The following is a 21044-nucleotide window of genomic DNA, read 5'->3' as shown; positions in this document are numbered from 1 at the left end:
CCCGCCCCGCGCGCGGACGCGGCGCTGATTGGCCGCCGCTGAGGACACGCCCACGCCGCGAGCCCCTCCCGCCCCCCGAAAGGGCGGGAGTGGGAAAGGGGGCGTGGTCAGTGGGAGGGTGGGCGGGGTTATGCAAAATAGACGGGAGGAAAGGCAGAAGCGATGGGGGGCGAGAAGGGGTGGGGATATGGGATTGGGGGGTGAAATGGGGCGGGCAGGGGAGGGTTGGGGTGGGATTTGGGGGTAAAATGGGATGGGGTGGGAACGGGGGAAAATATGGGATGGGCAGGAAAGAGTTAAAGTGGAATTTGGGGGCGATATGGGATGGGCAGGAAAGGGTTAAGGTGGAATTTGGGGGCAATGTGGGATGGGCAGGAAAGGGTTAATATGGAATTTGGGGGGTAAAATGGGATGGGGTGGCATTGGAGGGTGAAATGGGATGGGAAGGGGAGGGTTGGGGTGGGATTTGGGGGTAAAATGGGATGGGGTGGGAACGGTGGCAATATAAGATGGGCAGGAAAGGGTTAAAATTGAGTTTGGGGGTAAAATGGGATGGGGTAGGAAAAGGGGAAATATGGGACAGGCAGGAAAGGGTTAAAGTGGAATTTGGGGGTAAAATGGGATGGAGTGAGAAGGGAAGGATGCAATGGGGCGGGAGGGGGAATGAGATGGAATTGGAGAGGTAAAATGGGGCAGGAAGGTGGGGGTGGGATGGGATGGGATGGGATGGGATGGGATGGGATGGGATGGGATGGGATGGGATGGGATGGGATGGGATGGGATGGGATGGGATGGGATGGGATGGGATGGGATGGGATGGGATGGGATGGGATGGGATGGGATGGGATGGGATGGGATCCGTGGGATGGGATCCGTGGGATGGGATGGGATCCATGGGATGGGATGGGATCCATGGAATGGGATGGGATGGGATGGGATCCATGGGGTGGGATCCATGGGATGGGATGGGATCTGTGGGATGGGATCCATGGGATGGGATCCATGGGATCCACAGGGTGGGACCCATGGAATGGGATGGGATAGGATGGGATCCATGGGGTGGGATCAGTGGGATGGGACCCGTGGGATGGGATAGGATCCACGGATTGGGTGGAATGGGATCCGTGGGATGGGATCTGTGAGATGGGATGGGGCCCCCCATCCCTCTCCCTGCCCAGGGGCTGGTGCCATCCAGGCAGCTCCGGCTCCCCGCTGACAGCCCTGTCACCCCCCAGGCCAGCGTGGGGGTCACCCCGTGCCCCCCACCCGCGGCAGCCACGCCCAGGCACCCCAAGGCCTCGCAGGGCCCAGCAGAGGTGACAGAACAAGACTGACACAGGAAAAGAGGTTTTTATTCCAGGTTTTTCCCCCAGGACGTTTGTCCTGCTCCCACCACAGGGCTGGGGGACACACCACGGACCCCCCACACCCCGAGCTCCCCGTTTGGCACTGGGGGGAAGCCGCCGGTGTGGGGGACACAGCCGGACACCCTGCGGGGCTGGCAGGAGCTGGCTCTGCCCCACACCTGCACGAGCCCCCTCCCCCCGTCCCAAAGGCACATCTGGAGGGGCTGAGGGTCCATCCCGGGGGTTGGGGGGGGCCGGGACCCCCTTGGCTACCGGTGCCGGTGCTCCAGGAGAGCCTCGAAATCCGGGGAGCAGACCAGCTTGTGCCTGACGTGGCCCAGCACGATCATCTCGCCCGTGCGGTTGTCCCCGATGCCGACGGACACCAGCTCCTGTCCCACGGGCCACCAACAGCCCTGAGCAGCCCCCGGCCACAGCCACCCCTGGGACATCCCCGTGCCCCCAGCGGGGACCAGCAGGACCCTTCCCCACCCTCGTCACAGGGAAGGGATGCCCAAGAGCCAGCACGATGCCCTGAGGGGTAATATTGGGGTGAAACGCCCCAAACTGGGTCCAGGGGTCCCTTCCATACCTGTAGGAAGGAGCAGGGGGTGCCCATGGTCACGTCCAGGGTGACCTTGCCCAGCACCAGCTGCACTTTTCCTGATTTTCGGATGAGCAGCTTCCCCACCTGGCCCTCGGGGAGGTCGGCCAGGGTGCAGATGTTCTCTGCCTGCTTCGCCTCCTGCCAGGGCACAGCGGGACTGGGATCAGCCCTGGGGACTGGGATCCCAGCACGGGACTGGGATCAGCCCTGGGGACTGGGATCAACTCACTGGGACTGGGATCAGCCCTGGGGACTGGGATCCCAGCACGGGACTGGGATCAGCCCTGGGGACTGGGATCAGCCCTGGGGAATGGGATCCCAGCACGGGACTGGGATCAGCTCCCTGGGACTGGGATCAGCCCAGGGGACTGGGATCAGCTCACTGGAACTGGGATCAGCTCACAGGGACTGGGATCAGCCCTGGGGACTGGGATCAGCCCTGGGGACTGGGATCAGCCCACTGGGACTAGGATCAGCCCTCTGGGACTGGGATCAGCCCTGGGGACTGGGATCACAGCACGGGACTGGGATCAGCCCTGGGGACTGGGATCAGCCTTCGGGATTGGGATCAGCCCACCAGGACTGGGATCAGCCCACCAGGACTGGGATCAGCTCACTGGGACTGGGATCAGCCCACAGGATTGGGATCAGCCCAGGGGATTTGGATCAGTCCATGGGATTGAGGGGACAGCACCATGGGGGGACAGTGACACCACGGAATGGAGGGACACCCCAGGATGGAGTGACATCCTTGTGGACTTGGGCGAGACAACACCACAGAAGGGAATGGGACAAGGGGACACCCCCAGCGTGGCCCTACCTGGCTCTTCTCCTGCTTCACCAGCAGCACCTGCCCGTCCTCGCTGTGCAGCTCGGCCTTGCAGGGTTTGGAGTCGTGGCTGGGGGGCTGGCCGGGCAGGGTGTCGGGGAGCTGCAGGAACAGCAGCTCCTCCTCGGCCGCCAGGCTCAGCCGCTGCAGCAGCTCTGCCGCCGCCACGTCCCGCGGGAAGCCGGGGGATCCCTTGGGCTGGGCCGGCCTGGGCTCCTCCTCACGCGGCTCTTCCTTCACTGCACAGGGGCTGCGTGGGCACGGGGCACAGGGGGACACCCCCAGCCTGTCCCCGCAGTGTCCCCAGCCCACCTTTCACCGCTGGCACGTCCAGCTCCATCTTCTCCTCCTTGGAGGCAGGGAGCCACGGCTGCGTGTTCTCCTGCTCGGCCGCCTCCTCCTTGAAGAGCCACCCCGAGTGGGCCAGGGGCAGCTGCACCGGCTTGTTCCGGATGTCGTTCTTCAGCCCCGGGTCATCCAGGAACTGTGGGGACAGGCAGGGGACACTCAGCACTGCCCCGGGTACAGGGGACACTCAGCACTGCCAGGGGACACTCAGCACTGCCCGGGGACATTCAGCATTGCCAGGGGACAATGAGCACTGTCCAGGGCACAGGGGACACTCAGCATCACCCTGGGGACACAGGGGACACTCAGCACTGCCCCGGGGACACAGGGGACAATCAGCACCATCCTGGGGGCACAGGGGACACTCAGCACTGCCTGGGGACACTCAGCACTGCCTGGGGACACTCAGCACTGCCAGGGGACACTCAGTATTGCCCTGGGGACACTCAGCACTGCCCGGGGACACAGGGGACACTCAGCACTGCCTGGGGACACAGGGGACACTCAGCACTGCCTGGGGACACTCAGCACTGCCAGGGGACACAGGGGACAATCAGCACTGCCAGGGGACACTCAGCACTGCCAGAGACACTCAGCACTGCCCTGGGTACAGGGGACACTCAGCACTGCCAGGGGACACTCAGCACTGCCCTGGGGACACTCAGCACTGCCAGGGGACACTCAGCACTGCCAGGGGCACAGGGGACACTCAGCACTGCCCTGGGGACACAAGGGACACTCAGCACTGCCCCGGGGACACTCAGCACTGCCTGGGGACACTCAGCACTGCCCAGGGACACTCAGCACTGCCAGGGGACACAGGGGACACTCAGCATCACCCTGGGGGCACAGGGGACACTCAGCACTGCCTGGGGACACAGGGGACACTCAGCACTGCCTGGGGACACTCAGCACCACCCTGGGGACACAGGGGACACTCATCACCCCCCGGTGACACCACAGCCACCCCGTTCCAGGCCCACTGACATCGTCCTTCTGCAGCATCCGCAGGATCTGCTTGGTCTCCTCGTCCGTCTCCCTCTTCTCCTTCTTGATGTTGATGATGTGGGAAGGGCCGAAGTCGGACACGTCCACGGCCCTGTCCCAGGAGCCTGCTGGGGACACGGAGCAGCCCGGGGTCACCCCAAGACTGGACACCCCAAAAACCCCAGCGGGGAGCTGCCCTTACCCTTCTTCTTCATCATCTCAGCAGGGCCCTGCTCGAAGATGGAGTGGGACTGGATGACCTCGGGCCGGCTGCGGCCCCGGCCGTGCCCGTCCCGCTGCCGCTCGCGCTCCTTCTTCTCCTTCTTCACCGACACGTCCTCGCGGGGCCTGGCCACAAATGGGCACAAATGGGGCACAAACGGGGCACAAATGGGGGAAATGGGGGGCACAAATGGGGCACAAATGGGGCACAAATGGGGGCACATATGGGGGCACAAATGGGGCACAAATGGGGCACAAATGGGGGAAATGGGGGCCACAAATGGGGGCACAAATGGGGGCACAAAAGGGGGAAATGGGGGCCACAAATGGGGCACAAATGGGGGCACAAATGGGGCACAAATGGGGGAAATGGGGGCACAAAAGGGGGCACAAAAGGGGGCACAAATGGGGGCACAAATGGGGGCACAAATGGGGGCACAAATGGGGGCACAAATGGGGGCACAAATGGGGGCAAAAATGGGGGCACAAATGGGGGAAATGGGGCCACAAATGGGGGCACAAATGGGGCACAAATGGGGGGCACAAATGGGGGGCACAAATGGGGGGCACAAATGGGGGGAACGGGGGGCAATGGGGGGAATGTGGGGCACGGGAGGTAATGGGGGAAATGTGGGGCACAGGGGGCAATGGGGGGCATGGGGGGAATGGGGGACACAAATGGGGGGCACGGGGGGCACAGGGGACACGAATGGGGGGAACGGGGGGGAAGGGGGGCATATATTATATGGATATTTGCGATATTTATATGGAACTCTGTTAATTTCCATGGATATTTAGGATATTTCCATGGATATTCAAGATATTTATATGAAATTCTGAGATATTTCTATGGATAGTTGGGATATTTCCATGGATATCTCAGACATTTCCATGAATATTTCGGATATTTCTATGGATATTTCCATGGATATGGAATTCTGAGATATTTGTATGAATATTTGGGATATTTCCAGGGATATCTCAGACATTTCCATTGATATTTCGGATATTTATACAAATTTCTGAGAATTTCCATGGATATTTGGGATATTTATACAAATTTCTGAGAATTTCCATGGATATTTGAGATATTTATACAAATTTCTGAGAATTTCCATGGATATTTATACAAATTTCTGAGAATTTCCATGGCTATTTGGGATATTTATATGGATACTTGGGATATTTATACAAATTTCTGAGAATTTCCATGGATATCTGTGATATTTCCATGGATATTTGGGATATCTCTATGGATATTCAGGATATTTATATGGAATTCCAATACATTTACATGAACATTTGGGATATCTCAGACATTTCCATGGATATTTGGGATATTTATACAAATTTCTCAGAATTTCCATGGATATTTATACAAATTTCTGAGAATTTCCATGGATATCTGTGATATTTCCATGGATATTTGGGATATCTCTATGGATATTCAGGATATTTATATGAAATTCTGATACATTTACATGAACATTTGGGATATCTCCATGGATATCTCAGCCATTTCCATGGATATCTGGGATATTTCTATGGATCCCCTCTCACTCCTCCCTTCTCCAACCCAACCAGTCCCACTTCCCACAACCTCCCCCCCTCACAAAACCCTCCAGCCCCCCAAAACCATCCCCGTGCCCCCCTTTTTGTACCCACGGGGACCCCCCTCGTGCCCACTCACTCCTCCTTGATCTTCCTGCTGATGATGTTGGGGGCGAAGGTTTTCTGTGGGCAGAGAGAAGAAAAAAATCACCCCAAAATCCCCTCCAGGCTCTGTCACCACCCCAAATCCCGGCTGGGGATGGGGAGTGACCCCAATTTTGGGGGGAAAAAGGGGGTCTCACCTTTTTGACGCCGCCCAGGGTGAGGTCCCGGGAGCGGATGGAGGGCAGGCGGCCGGGGCTGAGTTGGGGGGCAGCAGTGGGGCGCCGGCCCAGCACCCCCCGGAGCCCCGGGCGGGCACTGCCCGGCGAGCCCGAGCTGCCAGAGCCCCCCTCGGCCATCCTGCGGGCAGGGGGAGGCTTCAGGGGGGCTGCACCCCAAATTGGGCTCGGTTCTGCTCAAATCCCAATAATTAACCCCAAACTGGGCTCGGTTCTGCACAAATCCCAGTAACAGAACCCAAACAGGGCTCAGTTCTGCATAAAACCCAATAACGGACCCCAAACTGGGCTCAGTTCTGCTCAAATCCCAGTAATGGACCCCAAACAGGACCCCTTGCCCCCTATACACCCCAAACAGGACCCCTTGCCCCCCTCCCCAGGGGTCTCAGCCCCCCCATACACCCCAAACAGGACCCCTTATCCCCTATAGACCCCAAACAGGACCCCTTGCCCCCCTCCCCAGGGGTCTCAGCCCCACCCCCCAAACAGGACCCCTTGCACCCCATACACCCCAAACAGGACCCCTTATCCCCTATACACCCCAAACAGGACCCCTTGCCCCCCTCCCCAGGGGTCTCAGCCCCCCCATACACCCCAAACAGGACCCCTTGCCCCCTATAGACCCCAAACATGACCCCTTGTCCCCCAAACAGGACCCCTTATCCCCCATACACCCCAAACAGGACCCCTTATCCCCCATACACCCCAAACAGGACCCCTTGTCCCCCTTCCCGGGGGTCTCAGCCCCCCCATACACCCCAAACAGGACCCCTTGCCCCCCTCCCCGGGGGTCTCAGCCCCCCCCATCCCCCTGTCCCCCCCTCCCCGAGGCTCCCAGCCCCCCCCGTTCCCCCCAGCCCCCCCTCATCCCCCTCCCCAGGGGTTCGGACCCCCCTGCCCCACCCCCGACCCCCCAAAACCCCCTGGCAGCCCCCCCCCCACGGGCCCCCAGCCCTCTCCTTGTCCCCCTTTCCCCCTTGCGCACCCCCAAAGCGGACCCACCCTCCCCCCGCCCTCCAGGGGGACGCCCCCTGCTCGCTGCCCCTCCTCGCACCCCTCAGGACCCCCGGGACCCCCCAAAATCCTCCCCCAGCCCCGCCACGCCGCCCCTCACCCTGCCCGGGCAGCCACGGGCTCGCCGCCCCCACTGCGCATGCGTCACGCACGCCGCGCTCTTCCTGAGGCGACGCTGCCACCGCCATCTTTGCTAAGGGCACGGCGGGTTTGGCAATGAGCTGCCATCTTTGTGGTTGGCATTGCCCGATCCGGTGTGAAGGCGGCGGCGCCATCTTTGTGACGGGCAGTGCCCTGCTCTCCAACCAGGGCAGCGGGGGCAGCGCTGTGGGGGGACATTTTTGGGGGGTCACTCAGCCTTTCATTTAACACCCTCACGGGATTCCTGCAGTTCGACCGCCCCCTCAGGGTCCTCTCAGCCTCACAGCCGGCCCCCCCACAGAGGGGGTTCATGCGTGAGCACCCCCTCGCAGAAATTTGGGGGGCAATGAGGTTTTTGGGGTGCTCTCCCACCCGCCCACCCGAAAAAACCTTTTCCCCTCCAAGAAGGGTGTTTAATACGTGCAAAACAAAAAGTCCGTCTGTCCGTCCCCCGTGGGCTCTGCACCCTATTCCCACGGGGGTCCTGTGTGGGTACCAGCATTCCCACGCACCTCATCCATCCCATTTTTGGGGCCGGGAGGGGGTGTCCCCATTGTCCCGCAAGCGGCACAACCGGGACAATCCCTCCCCCCCGACCCCAAAAATGGGGGGAACAGGCAGAACCTGCCCACCACCCACCCCCAATCTGCGCCCACATCCCACTCTGCCTCCATCACCTGACGCCGCACGCATCCCTCCATGCCATTGGCAGAACCGGGAGGTTTTTCCTTCCTCCCCCTTCGCTCGCAGCTCCTTGGATATCTATTTTTCCCTTTTTTTTTTTTTTTTTTTTTTCTCTCCTCTCCCTCCTCTGGAGGGTGTTTGCTATTTCCGAGCTGGCTGGGAGGATCCCAGTCGCATCAGCCGCAGGCAGCGACGCGGCATCGCCGGGTACCACCTCGATCCCTCCGGCATCCTCCGTCCTTCCCGCTTGGATCAGCCCCGCCGGGGCTCTCTGTCCTGCCCTGCCGCTCCACCGGCACCCCCGCTCCTCCCGGCAGCCCCCCGCCACGGCCAGGTAAGGCCCTCACCGGCACGGTGCCACCGGAGCGGCCACCGAGCCCTGCTGGCATTGGGGTGACATCCCCATGGCACCGCCGAGGGATGCTCGGAGGGCAGGGGGGACACGGGGGGGCACTGAGGGCTGGCAGAGGGGACACGAGGCACCGGGGACACGGTGACACGGTCCAGCTGGCACAATCCCGGTGCAGAATTCCTGCGCCACCTCCGGGAACGGGAGCGGGGCAGCGAGGTGGCACCGTGTCCCCAGAGCGGTGACCTTCTGCCGTGCCCAAGGGCTTTGGGGGTTTTAGGGGGGGTGACAGCGGTTTTGGGCTGCGCAGATGGGGGGGACACGTGGCCGTGGGTGGCCGTGGGTGGCCGTGGGTGCCGAGTGACGGGACACGCGCGGCTGAGCCCGGCGTGGGTGGCCGTGGGCACACGGAGGGGATGGTGGGGGGGTGGCACCTTGGCAGCCCCGCGGTGCCACCGCTGCCCCCGCACAAACCCGAAGGTTTTTTGGGGGGGCGGGGGGCACGCTCACTTCCAGCCTCCCATTCCCGTGCCGTGACTGTGACTCCGTGTCCCCCCTCCACGAGCATCGCCCCCCCCTTAAAAACGCCTTCCTGGTGGGTGCAGGGAAACTGAGGCACGGGCCGGGGCAAAGGCGGATCCAGCTTTTCCAGTGCCTGCGTCCAACCCTCCCCTCTCCCAGCAACTCCCTCGGCTCTCCCCTTGTTTTTCTTTCCCCACCCGGTGTTGAGCAAACCCCGAAACGCCCGCTGGCGTCGCGCCGGGGCCCCGCGGCACCCGGGGGAGCGGCCGGGGCCCCCGCACCCGACCGGGCTTGTTCCCGGCGTCCCGCTGCCTGCTCCTGCCTGCGCTGCCCATTCCTGGCTCCCGGCCGCTTTGCCAGCCCGCTGCCATCTGCTCCGCCGCGGGGCGGCCTTGGCACGGCCGCCGTGGGCAGCCGGAGGGGTTCGGCACCCCCAAAACCCCCGCGCTGTGCCCGCAGGAGCTCAGCCCCTCCGGCCATGGAGCTGCTCTCCACCCCCAAAAACATCGAGATCAACAACATCACCTGCGATTCCTTCCGCATCTCCTGGGCTATGGAGAAGGGGGACCTGGAGAGGGTCACCCACTACTTCATCGACCTCAACAAGAAGGAGAACAAGAATTCCAACAAGTTCAAGCACCGGGTGAGCCGGGGGAGGACGCGGGACCCCCTGCCCGGGCAGAGGAGACGCGGTTGGGAGGGAGGAACTGGCTCTTCGCCCTCTCTAGCGCTGAATTTGGGTCATTCCCCTGACGGGACACGCCGGCGGAGGAGGCTGGGATGGGGATCGGGGGGTGACGGACCCGGCGGAGCCCCCGCGGGGGAGCGGAGCCGCTCCTGCTCCCCCTCCCCGCGCTGCGAGTCACCAATTCGGGCCGTTTTTAGCAGCGCCGTTGCCACGGTGATGCTATTTAATGTTTAACATTGTTTTTTTCTCTCCTCCCCAATAATAAGGGGTGGGGGGGGGGGTGGAAGGGGGGTGGGATATTTTTTTCCCCTCTATCTCCCGACTTCAGCATCCGCCGTTGCCACAGAAACGGCTCTGCACTGCGGAGCTGCTCCGTGGCCTATTGACACCGCGAGATGCCACCGGGAGCAGGGGGCACCCCGAGACCACCCCCACCTGGGGGACCCCCTGTCCCCATGGCCACCGGGAGTTGGGGGACACCCCGAGACCACCCCCACCTCGGGGACCCCCTGTCCCCATCGCGGCAGGGAGCGGGGGGCACCCCGAGACCACCCCCACCTCCGGGACCCCGTGTCCCCATGGCCACCGGGAGTTGGGGGGCACCCCGAGACCACCCCCACCTCGGGGACCCCCTGTCCCTATTGCCACCGGGAGTTGGGGGCACCCCGAGACCACCCCCACCTCGGGGACCCCCTGTCCCCATGGCTACCGGGAGTTGAGGACACCCCGAGACCACCCCCACCTGGGGGACCCCGTGTCCCCATGGCCACCGGGAGCTGGGGACACCCCGAGACCACCCCCACCTCCGGGACCCCGTGTCCCCATCGCCACCCACCGGGAATTGGGGGCACCCCGAGACCACCCCCACCTCGGGGACCCCCTGTCCCCATCGCGGCAGGGAGCGGGGGGCACCCCGAGACCACCCCCACCTCCGGGACCCCCTGTCCCCATCGCGGCAGGGAGCGGGGGGCACTCCGAGACCACCCCCACCTGGGGGACCCCCTGTCCCCATCGCGGCAGGGACACGTTTGGGGACAGCGCTGTGGGGACAGAGCGTGGGGGGCAGCCCCAGCCGCGTCACCGCGATGTTTTGGGGGGGTCCCCGTGGATATTTTGGGGGGTCCCCGTGGATATTTTGGGGGGTCCCCGTGGATATTTTGGGGGTGCGGTGCCCGCTGGCGGTGCGGGCGGTGCGGTGCTGTCCCGCCTGACCCCCGGCGCTCGGAGCAGGATGTCCCCACCAAGCTGGTGGCCAAGGCGGTGCCGCTGCCCATGACGGTGCGGGGCCACTGGTTCCTGAGCCCCCGCACCGAGTACAGCGTGGCCGTGCAGACGGCGGTCAAGCAGAGCGACGGCGAGTACCTGGTGTCCGGTTGGAGCGAGACCGTGGAGTTCTGCACCGGGGGTGAGCGGCACCGAGCCGGGAGGGACTTCGGGGGCGCTCCCGGAGCCCGGAGGGAGGATGGGGGCGATCCCAGGAGGAGGATGGGGGCGATGCTGGGAGCCGGGAGGGAGGATGGGGTTGATGCTCCCGCAGTCAGGAGCTGGGCTGGGGGGTGGGGACGGTGCCGGGAGCTGGGAGGAGGAGGATGGAGGCGATGCTGGGAGCCGGGAGGATGAGGAGGACAGGGGAAAAGCCCAGAGCTGGGAGCCAGGAGGGAGGATGGGGTTGATGGGCTGGGAGATGGAAAAGGGAAGAGGGCAATTCCTGGGGCTGAGAGGGAGGACGGGGATGGTGCCTGGAATTGGGAGATGGAAAAGGGAAGAGGGCAATTCCTGGAGCTGAGAGGGAGGACGGGGATGGTGCCCGGAACTGGGAGATGGAAAAGGGAAGAGGGCAATACCTGGGGCTGAGAGGGAGGACGGGGATGGTGCCCGGAATTGGGGGATGGAAGAGGGAAGAGGGCAATGCCTGGGGCTGAGAGGGAGGACGGGGTTGGTGCCTGGAATTGGGAGATGGAAAAGGGAAGAGGGCAATTCCTGGAGCTGAGAGGGAGGACGGGGATGGTGCCCGGAATTCGGAGATGGAAAAGGGAAGAGGGCAACGCCTGGAGCTGAGAGGGAGGACGGGGATGGTGCCCGGAATTGGGAGATGGAAGAGGGAAGAGGGCAATTCCTGGGGCTGAGAGGGAGGACGGGGATGGTGCCTGGAGCTGGGAAATGAAAAAGGGAAGAGGGCAATTCCTGGAGCGGAGAGGGAGGACGGGGATGGTGCCTGGAATTGGGAGATAGAAGAGGGAAGAGGGCAATTCCTGGGGCTGAGAGGGAGGACGGGGATGGTGCCTGGAATTGGGGGATGGAAGAGGGAAGAGGGCAATGCCTGGGGCTGAGAGGGAGTCGGGGATGGTGCCCAGAATTGGGAGATGGAAAAGGGAAGAGGGCAACGCCTGGAGCGGAGAGGGAGGACGGGGATGGTGCCTGGAATTGGGGGATGGAAGAGGGAGAACAGGGGCGATCGCAGGAGTCGGGAGCGAGAGGAGGTCAGTGCTGGGAGCCACGGGGCAAATCGGGGCCGATGTCGGGAGCCACGAGCCGGGAGAGAGGATGGGGGAAATGCTGGGAGCTGGGAGGCCGGAGGAGGACGGGGGCGATGCCGGGAGCTGGCACAAGCCGGGCCGGTTGGAGCGGCAGCTGCTGAGTGGGAGGTGCGGGGAGCTGCGGGCAGGGATGGGCTGCTGGAGGGGGATGGAGACGCCCTGATGTCCCCGTGCCTGTCCCCAGACTACGCCAAGGAGCACCTAGCCCAGCTGCAGGAGAAAGCAGAGCTGATTGCCGGCCGCATGCTGCGCTTCTCCGTCTTCTACCGCAACCAGCACAAGGAGTATTTCCAGCACGTCAGGTACCCCCGGCCCCATTCCCCGCGCTCCCCTCTCGCAGAGCGCACTCCCTGACCCTGCCTGTGCCTGTCTGTGTGTCCCTCCTCCTCCTCCTCCTCCTCCTCCTCCTCCTCCTCCTCGTGGCAGGATGCACTGCGGGAACGTGATGAAGCCGTCGCTGAAGGACAACAGCGGGAGCCACGGCTCGCCCACCAGCGGGATGCTGCACGGCATCTTCTTCAGCTGCAACACCGAGTTCAACACCGGGCAGCCCCCGCAGGACTCGCCCTACGGCCGGTACCGCTTCCAAATCCCGGCGCAGCGCCTCTTCAACCCCAACACCAACCTCTACTTCGCGGACTTCTACTGCATGTACACCGCCTACCACTACGTCGTGCTGGTCCTGGCACCCAAGGGATCCTCCGGGGATCTCTTCTGCCGGGAGCGCCTTCCCCAGCTGGACATTTCCTCCAACAAGTTCCTGACGTGCTGCGTGGAGGAGGGCGAGCTGGTGTACCGCCACGCCCAGGACAGCATCCTGGAGGTCATTTACACCGAGCCGGTGGACCTGAGCCTCGGCGTGCTGGGGGAGATCAGCGGCCACCAGCTCATGAGCCTCTCCACCGCCAACGCCAAAAAGGACCCCAGCTGCAAGACGTGCAACATCAGCGTGGGGCGTTAAGCGCCGAAGGCGGGCAGGGCCGGGCAGGGGGACTGCAGCCCGCCGCGGGGGCTTCTCCCACGGACGCTGGTGGGTGGAGGACGCGGGTGGGCTCGGGGGATCCGAGGAAGGAGCCGGCGGGATGCTGGTCCGGCAAGGAGGCAGAGCCGTGCGCTCCGAGGGAGGAAAACTTCATCTCCTGGACTGGCCGACCGGCAGCGTCCTCACCGGCGTGAGCCCCGCGCTCTGCCCCGCTCCGAGCAGCCGCTGCGGGACCCCCTTCCCCTCCGGCGTCCCCCGCATCCCCCCGCCCCAGCTCCCGGGGAGCCCCGGCCCTGCCAGCCGGGACTGGGGCTCCCCGGCTCTATCCAGGGGGTTCAGGGAGATATCGGAAGCACCCCCCGGTTTTGAACACGGGGGGTGCTCAGACAGGGACCCCCGCGGGGCCGCAGTGGCGTGGGGGACCCTGGGCGTGCCCCCGTGTCCTGTCCCCTCTGCTCTGCCCCCCCTGCACCGCCCGAGTCCCCGCGGCCCCGGAGGCAGCCGGAGGAGCCGGGGAAGGGGAGAACGGATCCGAACCCCCCCTCCCTCCCCGTGCCCCCCCCCAGCATGAGCCGTCGGCAGCATGGCGCTTGCGTGCGGCCCCCCCCACCCCGGGGTGCCCGTCCCCCGTCTCTGTGTCCCCCCTGCACGCTGTACAACAACCGGCTCCCCGTCCCCGAGCATCCCTGTGCTGTGCTGGAGGTGTTTCAATAAACTCTGTGCGGTCGCCACCGGCCGTGTCACGCTCCTCTGTCCCCCCACGGGACCCCAAAAAGTGGCTCAGACCCCCCCCCCCACCCCCCACCCCCCGATCCCCTCAGGGGAATGGGGAATGGGACTGGGAGGGGACAAGGTGGCCCTCAGAAAAGTTCAGGTTGGAAGCGCCTTCCTGGAGACCACCAGCTCCATCCCACCCGCCCAGGCAGGGTCACCGGGATCGGGTGGCATTAGGAGCACGTCCCAGTGGGTTTGGAATGTCGCCAGAGAGGGAGACTCCACCCTTCACCCTTCCCCGGGGCTGTCCCTCCACGGAAAGAAGTTCATCCTCAGGTTGAGGTGGAACTTCTCTTTTTGTTTATGCCCATCGCTCCGTCCTATCACTGAAAAATTCCCCGAGTTTCGCACCCCCTTTTCAACCCCTCTGAATGAAAGCCCCGGTGCCCATCCCGGTTCTGCCTGGGCACAGCCCCTCGGGAGCAGCGCAGCCCTGGCACAAAGAGGGAAGAGGAGCCTCCCCGTGGCACCAGCAGCGGGCACGGGGTGCGGGAGGGATTGTGGCAGGCGGGAACACGCGGTGGGCGCGGGGGCCGTGGCACAGCCCACCCTCCATCTGCCACCGCCGCCTGGAACACGCGGTGGGCACCGCACGTGGCACCCACCCACCCCCGGCGGGTGCTCTTCTGCCTCGGAGACACCTCAAAATAAAGGTGTGGGGGCAGAGAACCCCCCTGCAGAGTCCTGGGGGGCAGGGGGCTCCAAGCCCACCACCCACTGACACCAGCAGAAGGTCTGGCTGCTCCTTGGCTGGAATTCCGGGCTCTGCTCCATCAGAACCCCAAGGATGGGGCTCCTCCCTTAGGATTTGGCTCCGTGCAGGGTCCTGGCTGCTTCCCCCCCAGCCCAGCCCCATTTTGGGGGCAGTTTTGCTGGGCTGGAAGCAAAGAGGTCGGGGCTGCCCCCCGCTCCAAGTACAAGGGTATTTATTTCATGGGTACAAGAGAGAGACAGCACCTTGTGTGTGTTGGGCTCTTCCCGGTTACTGGTTTGTACATTCAGAGCTTTGGCCGGGGCAGGGGAGGGGCAGCGGGTCCTGCTCGACCCCCCCCCCAGCACCGGGGTGGGCGGCTGCCAGCGGGGACCCCCCTGTGCCCCCCGTGCCGTGGGTGCCCGAGCCCCGGGGCCCCGTGCGAGCGTGTCTTGAGTGCTGAGGTTGGCTGTGTGCTCCTCCTCCGTGCAGTCTGTGCGGGGCAGCGCTGCCCTCCTCCTCCTCCTCTTCCTCCTCCTCCTCCTCCTCCTCTGCCCGCGGCGGGGCCGGGACCCCCGACCCTCATTTCCTCGTGTGCAGCGTGTCCTGGAACTTGGTGCTGGTGTAGCGAAGGTGGAAACCCTTCTTGTTGATGGTGTCGTCAGAGTGGAAGCGGATCATCACCGAGTCTCCGGCCGAGTACACCTCCTCGGGGGGCTGCGGGGGAGAGGGAGCGGCCGCTCGGATCCACGAGCACCCCCGGGGTGAGCACCCACCGCTGGATCCACGAGCACCCCCGGGGCGAGCACCCACCACTCGGATCCACGAGCACCCCCGGGGCGAGCACCCACCGCTCAGATCCACGAGCACCCCCGGGGTGAGCACCCACCGCTCAGATCCACGAGCACCCCCGGGGCGAGCACCCACCGCTCGGATCCACGAGCACCCACCGCTCAGATCCACGAGCACCCCGGGGGCGAGCACCCACCGCTCGGATCCACGAGCACCCCCGGGGTGAGCACCCACTGCTCAGATCCACGAGCACCCCCGGGGCGAGCACCCACTGCTCGGATCCACGAGCACCCACCGCTGAGATCCACGAGCACCCATGGGGCGAGCACCCACCGCTCGGATCCACGAGCACCCCGGGGCGAGCACCCACCACTCGGATCCACGAGCACCCCGGGGCGAGCACCCACCGCTCGGATCCACGAGCACCCACCGCTCGGATCCACGAGCACCCACCGCTCGGATCCACGAGCACCCACCGCTCGGATCCACGAGCACCCCTGGGGCGAGCACCCACCGCTCGGATCCACGAGCACCCCCGGGGCGAGCACCCACCGCTCAGATCCACGAGCACCCACCGCTCGGATCCATGAGCACCCCCGGGGTGAGCACCCACCGCTCGGATCCACGAGCACCCCCGGGGCGAGCACCCACTGCCCAGATCCACGAGCACCCACCGCTCGGATCCACGAGCACCCACCGCTCGGATCCACGAGCACCCACCGCTCGGATCCACGAGCACCCACCGCTCGGATCCACGAGCACCCCTGGGGCGAGCACCCACTGCCCAGATCCACGAGCACCCACCGCTCAGATCCACGAGCACCCCCGGGCTGAGCACCCACTGCCCAGATCCACGAGCACCCACCGCTCAGATCCACGAGCACCCCCGGGCTGAGCACCCACTGCTCGGATCCACGAGCACCCACTGCTCGGATCCACGAGCACCCCCGGGACGAGCACCCACCGCTCGGATCCACGAGCACCCCCGGGGCGAGCACCCACCGCTCGGATCCACGAGCACCCCCGGGGCGAGCACCCACCGCTCGGATCCACGAGCACCCCCAGGGTGAGCACCCACCGCTCGGATCCACGAGCACCCCCGGGGCGAGCACCCATTGCTCGGATCCATGAGCACCCCCGGGGCGAGCACCCACCGCTCAGACCCACGAGCACCCACCGCTCGGATCCACGAGCACCCCCGGGGCGAGCACCCACTGCCCAGATCCACGAGCACCCACCGCTCAGATCCACGAGCACCCCCGGGCTGAGCACCCACTGCTCGGATCCACGAGCACCCACCGCTCGGATCCACGAGCACCCCCGGGGCGAGCACCCACTGCTCAGATCCACGAGCACCCACTGCTCGGATCCACGAGCACCCCTGGGGTGAGCACCCACCGCTCGGATCCACGAGCACCCCGGGGCGATCACCCATGGCGGGTGGGAATATTTGCGCTGCGGAGGGTTGGGGATGGTCCCGCCAGACCAAATCCCCGCGGGGATTTCTCCTGGCCGCTCTGCTCAGCCTCATCCATCACCCCACAGCCTCGCTCCTCGCCCCCAGCCCGACCCACCCCGTGTGCCCCCCGTGCCAAGCTCACCCCGGACCCGCAGAAGCGGCCGAGGCGCGGGGCCGTCCCGTCGTAGCCGTCGAACAGCTCCATGTAGTCATATCCACAGTCGGCCTCCTCCTCGATCTCGAAGGTCTGGAAGATGAGCTCCACACCGAAACCCTCCTCGGCCATGATCACCCACTCGCAGTCCGAGCCCCCCGGGTAGTTGTTGTCCCCAAATTGTGCGTGGGAATACAAGTCCTTGGTCTTCACCTCGGCACGCACCTGGCCCCCGCACACTGCGGGAGAAGCCGAGGTTTAGGGGCGCTCAGGCTGTCCCCACACCCCAAAACCCCATTTCCCAGCCCCACAAGTCACCCGGCCCCCACAAACTGTGCGAGCTTTAGGGGCGCTCATGCTGTTCCCCCACCCCAAAACCCCATTTCCCAGCCCCACAACTCACCAGGCCCCTGCACACTGTGGGACAAGCTGAGGTTTAGGGGCGCTCACGCTGTCCCCCCACCCTAAAACCCCATTTCCCAGCCCCACAACGCACCTGGCCGCCACACACTGTGGGAGAAGCCGAGGTTTAGGGGCGCTCACACTGTCCCCCCACCCCAAAACCCCATTTCCCAGCCCCATTACACACCTGGTCCGCACAAACTGTGGGAGCTTTAGGGCCACTCACACTGTCCCCACACCCCAAAACCCCATTTCCCAGCCCCACAACACACCTGGCCCCCACACACTGTGGGGGAAGCCAGGCTTTAGGGGTGCTCAGGCTGTCCCCCACCCCAAAACCCCATTTCCCAGTCCCATTACACACCTGGTCCACACAAACTGTGGGAGCTTTAGGGGTGCTCACGCTGTCCCCCCACCCCAAAACCCCATTTCCCAGCCCCACAACTCACCTGGCCCCTGCACGCTGTGGGAGAAACTGAGGTTTAGGGCCACTCACGCTGTCCCTACACCCCAAAACCCCATTTCCCAGCCCCACAGAGGTACCTGTGGTGTGAGTGGCCTCAAATCCCTTCTTCTGGATGGAGTTATCCGACACGAACTTGAGGAACATCTTGTTGCCCGAGGAGACGATGGGCTCGGGCTCCTTGGCCCCGCAGAAGCGGCCGAGCGCCGGGGCCTTGGCGTCCTTCCCGTCGAAGATCTCCAGGTGGTCGTAGGTACATTCCTGCTGCGCCTCCACGTCCAGCTCCGAGAAGACCTGTGGAGCTTCTGGGTGAGCTGGAGGCTCGGCAGAGGGGACCCCACTGCCCCCCACCCCAACCAACCCCTACCAGCTTGATGCGGTGGCCCGGCGTGGTGCTGATGGCCCAGGTGCACTCCTTCTTGCTGGGGTATTTATCGGGCCAGTTGGGGCTGGTGATGGTCCCCGAGATGGATGTCACCTTGTGGTCACAGCCAGCTGCTGGGACAGCGAGGAGGGTCACGGAGGGGCGGGTGGGAGGTTCCCAGGGGATGGGGAGGGGGCTGCACCCACCTTCCTTGCAGTCGTGCTTGTTGTCGTGCAGCACGAAGCCGCTGCGGCACTGGCACTCGTAGCTGCCGAAGGAGTTGAGGCACTCGTGCTGGCAGCCCCCGTTGTTCTTGGAGCACTCATCCTTGTCTGGGAGAGAGCAGAGGGATCCCTGAGTGGTTTGGGAGAGGCTGGAATGGTGTAATTCCATCCCTCCAGCCTCCCCACCCAAGCCCTGCGACCCTCCAGCCAAGCAAGCGACCCCCGGCAGCAGCAAGCAGCTCCAGCCCCCGCGGGGATGGGACGGCTCCTCCTCTCCCGTGGGCTCACCCATGGGTGCCACCATTACCTGCTGCCAGGATGGACGGGGGGAAGGCAGAAAAACACACAGTGACAACCAAAGATGCGCAAGAAAGACCAGGACGCGGGAGTCCCTCTTTACTCATCGATAGGAAATGTCACAGACACGGTAAAAATTGAGGGGGGGAGGAAAAAAAACCAAAAAAAACCAAAGAACAAACAAGGTCAGCTGGTCAATGACAAAACCAAGGGGGTGGGGTGTTTAGAACAAAAAAAAAAAAAAAAAGTGTAAAAAAAGGTTAAAAAAATAAAAATAAGGTCAACAACCAGTTCTGTCAAGCAAAAGGCTGCCGGGGCCGGCAGCACGGCTCGGCTCGGCTCGGTCCCACCGTGCTCCCGCACGGCTCCGGGGCCGCGGCGTTCCTGAGAAAGACGGAGAGGATGGAGAGGCTCAGGAGGGGCCCCGCGGCCGCTTCTGCATGCGGAACTTCAGGCCGGGCGGGCGAGATTTCGGGGGCTGCAGCTGCTGCTTCTTCTCTGCAAAGAGAGAGGGAGAGAAGGGGGGGAGCGATGGGGAGGGCGGGGGGCGGCGGGGCCGGGGGCGGCGGGGGCATGCGGAGCGGCAGCAGCAGCGGGGGGACCCCCGGGAGCCCCTCTGCGAGGAGGAAGAGGAGGAGGAGGAGGAGCAGGGTTGAGGATGGCCTTTGGGTGGCTTCCTAGGGGGGTCGGAGTGGCAGCGGAGGGGTTTGGCATCACCCCGAGCTGGGCGGATTTACCTCCCAGCGCTACCCGAGCTCCCCACCGCCGCTGTCGGGGCTCGCCAGCTCCTCCCCGAAGCCCCCCAAAGACCCCCTGGCTCCCCCTGCCCTCGGGGCGGTGTTTTGGGGAGGGAAGGCAGCAGCAAGCGGGCAGCGGAGCCCCCCCAGCGTCCCGCTCCGAGCTCCCCGCGATGCCCGAGAGGAGCCGGGATCCCTCCCGGAGCCAGAGCCGGGGGTTCCTGCCCCGGGCCCCCCGAACCCGCCGCCTCTCAAGCGGAGGCTGTAACCTGGCGTCTCCTCGGCCCGAGGGAGGAGTGAGCGAGGCGGAAAGGCCCTTTTGGGGTTGGGAAGGAGCTTCTGGGCTCAGAGCAGCTCCAGCACCGCGGGGGGAGCTGGCGGGACGGAGGGAGCCTGGGCGGGCGAGACAAGAGCAGGAGAGAGTTGGCAGCGGAGAGAAGCCCACCGGCTCGGCGTTTTTAGCCATCCTTTATCCCGAGCGGCTCGCTCGCCGCCGCCACCCGGCATCTGCCGTGCGCTCACCGTTCTCCCCCGCGGGCATCCGGCGGCTCCGGGCTGCTCAGCGCCCCGCAGCCCCCCGGCAGAGCCTCTCCCCCCGCTGCGGAACCCCCAGCGCCGGCCGGGGCTCGGCCGAGGGCCGGGGGACGTACCTGGATGCCGACACCGTGGCGGATTCCCGGGCGGAATGCGCATCCTTAACCCGCGAGCCGACGGAGCCCCGGGCCGCGAGGAGGAGGAGGAGGAGGAGGAGAAGGAGGAGGAGGAGGAGGAGGAAGGGGTCACGTCTTCACCGGGGAAAAACGGGCGCCCGGACGGCCAGGCTGCCCGCGGCACCGAGGGACGGGGCTCGTCCGGAGCACCGGGACCCTCCGCGGCCAAAAAGGGGCCGCACGGCAGAGGTTTTGCCCGGGGAGCAACCCCGGAGGGACCAGAGGAGGGACCCCGCTGTGGCCAAGTCCTCCAGGGTGGTCCTGCTGCCGGGAAAGCCCGAGACCTGAGCGGGGGAAGGCGGAGGAGAGGGTTTGGTGGTCTATTGTCACCGCACATCCCGCTGGGGTGAGGAAAAAGAGGGAAAAGGGGACGGGGAAGGAGCCCGAAGTGCTCCGGGGGGGACTCACCCGGCTGCCCCGTGGTCCCGTTCGGCCGCCGGGCTTCCCCGAGGAATCGCTTTGTGGAGGGTGCCGGCTCCCGACGGCTGGGCCGCCCTACTCGCCTTGGTTTTAATTAAACAGATAAAGCAAAGACACTCCATGCCCGGCCCGCGGGGCTGTGCCGCTCCGGGAAATCCCGGGCGCCTCCGGGGGACGCCGCTGAAAAACGGCTCACGGTGGGTGCTGCGGGTCTCTCAGAGCCGGAATCGTGTCCAGGGCGCTGTGCCGCACCCAGGGGACCGTCTGGTGGCAGCCCCCAGCCCGGGGCCAGCCCCGGCTGCATCCAGCGTTTGGCTCCGTGTCCCCATCCCGACCCACAAAACCCATCCGAGGGTGCCGCGGGCTCCTGGCCCGGGAGAGGAGAGAGGAGAGCGGCCCGTGGGGCAGA

General features: G+C 64.8%; 3 protein-coding genes across 5 annotated transcripts in view; 1 reads left to right on the top strand and 2 right to left on the bottom strand.

Moving 5' to 3' along the window:
* Positions 1–1331: 1331 nt before the first annotated feature.
* On the bottom strand, positions 1332–7503 carry POLR3D (RNA polymerase III subunit D). 2 transcript variants are annotated; one of them, XM_030289718.4, is made up of 9 exons: positions 7346–7503; positions 6193–6352; positions 6030–6073; positions 4320–4465; positions 4118–4245; positions 3095–3266; positions 2774–3021; positions 1939–2091; positions 1332–1738 (listed from the first exon to the last, which is right to left on the bottom strand). In XM_030289718.4, exons 1-9 carry the CDS (start codon positions 7384–7386, stop codon positions 1616–1618), a joined length of 1215 nt encoding a protein of 404 aa, XP_030145578.4. In that variant the 5' UTR covers positions 7387–7503; the 3' UTR covers positions 1332–1615. The 2 variants fall into 2 exon arrangements, with proteins under 2 accessions (XP_030145578.4, XP_030145579.4); XM_030289719.4 differs by having other exon boundaries at positions 4118–4242.
* Positions 7504–8042: 539 nt separating this feature from the next.
* PHYHIP (phytanoyl-CoA 2-hydroxylase interacting protein) lies at positions 8043–13879 on the top strand. Its single transcript, XM_030289775.4, has 5 exons — positions 8043–8404; positions 9401–9584; positions 10860–11034; positions 12351–12468; positions 12593–13879. Exons 2-5 carry the CDS (start codon positions 9420–9422, stop codon positions 13125–13127), a joined length of 993 nt encoding a protein of 330 aa, XP_030145635.3. The 5' UTR covers positions 8043–8404; positions 9401–9419; the 3' UTR covers positions 13128–13879.
* Positions 13880–14831: 952 nt separating this feature from the next.
* BMP1 (bone morphogenetic protein 1) overlaps positions 14832–21044 on the bottom strand; it is a 33756-nt gene continuing 27543 nt past the window's right edge. Inside the window, exons 16-20 of one of the 2 annotated variants that reach the window (XM_032752232.3) lie at positions 18454–18579; positions 18251–18378; positions 17964–18177; positions 17007–17257; positions 14832–15330 (exon numbers count right to left, since the gene is read on the bottom strand). In XM_032752232.3, coding sequence (XP_032608123.3) covers positions 15196–15330; positions 17007–17257; positions 17964–18177; positions 18251–18378; positions 18454–18579 — 854 coding nt within the window. In that variant the 3' untranslated portion in view covers positions 14832–15195. Of the gene's footprint in view, positions 15331–17006; positions 17258–17963; positions 18178–18250; positions 18379–18453; positions 18580–18833; positions 19267–21044 lie in introns of those variants that run through there. The other variant, XM_032752233.3, reaches the window with a different exon arrangement.

Source organism: Taeniopygia guttata, chromosome 22 (assembly GCF_048771995.1).
Source record: "Taeniopygia guttata chromosome 22, bTaeGut7.mat, whole genome shotgun sequence".
NCBI lineage: Eukaryota > Metazoa > Chordata > Aves > Passeriformes > Estrildidae > Taeniopygia > Taeniopygia guttata.
Note: the sequence above shows the minus strand (reverse complement) of the source record. Positions and strands in the feature narration are given on the sequence as shown.

Bases quoted from the DNA above. Each gene is read 5' to 3' on its own strand.
- POLR3D (XM_030289718.4), bottom strand. From the start codon at position 7,386: ATGCGCAGTGGGGGCGGCGAGCCCGTGGCTGCCCGGGCAGG. The intron at 6,353-7,345 runs GTGAGGGGCGGC...CCCTGCCCGCAG, and splicing joins CCCGTGGCTGCCCGGGCAGG to GATGGCCGAGGGGGGCTCTG. The intron at 2,092-2,773 runs GTAGGGCCACGC...GTGCCCTGGCAG, and splicing joins TGAAGCAGGAGAAGAGCCAG to GAGGCGAAGCAGGCAGAGAA.
- PHYHIP (XM_030289775.4), top strand. From the start codon at position 9,420: ATGGAGCTGCTCTCCACCCCCAAAAACATCGAGATCAACAACATCACC. The intron at 11,035-12,350 runs GTGAGCGGCACC...GCCTGTCCCCAG, and splicing joins CGTGGAGTTCTGCACCGGGG to ACTACGCCAAGGAGCACCTA. The intron at 12,469-12,592 runs GTACCCCCGGCC...TCCTCGTGGCAG, and splicing joins GAGTATTTCCAGCACGTCAG to GATGCACTGCGGGAACGTGA.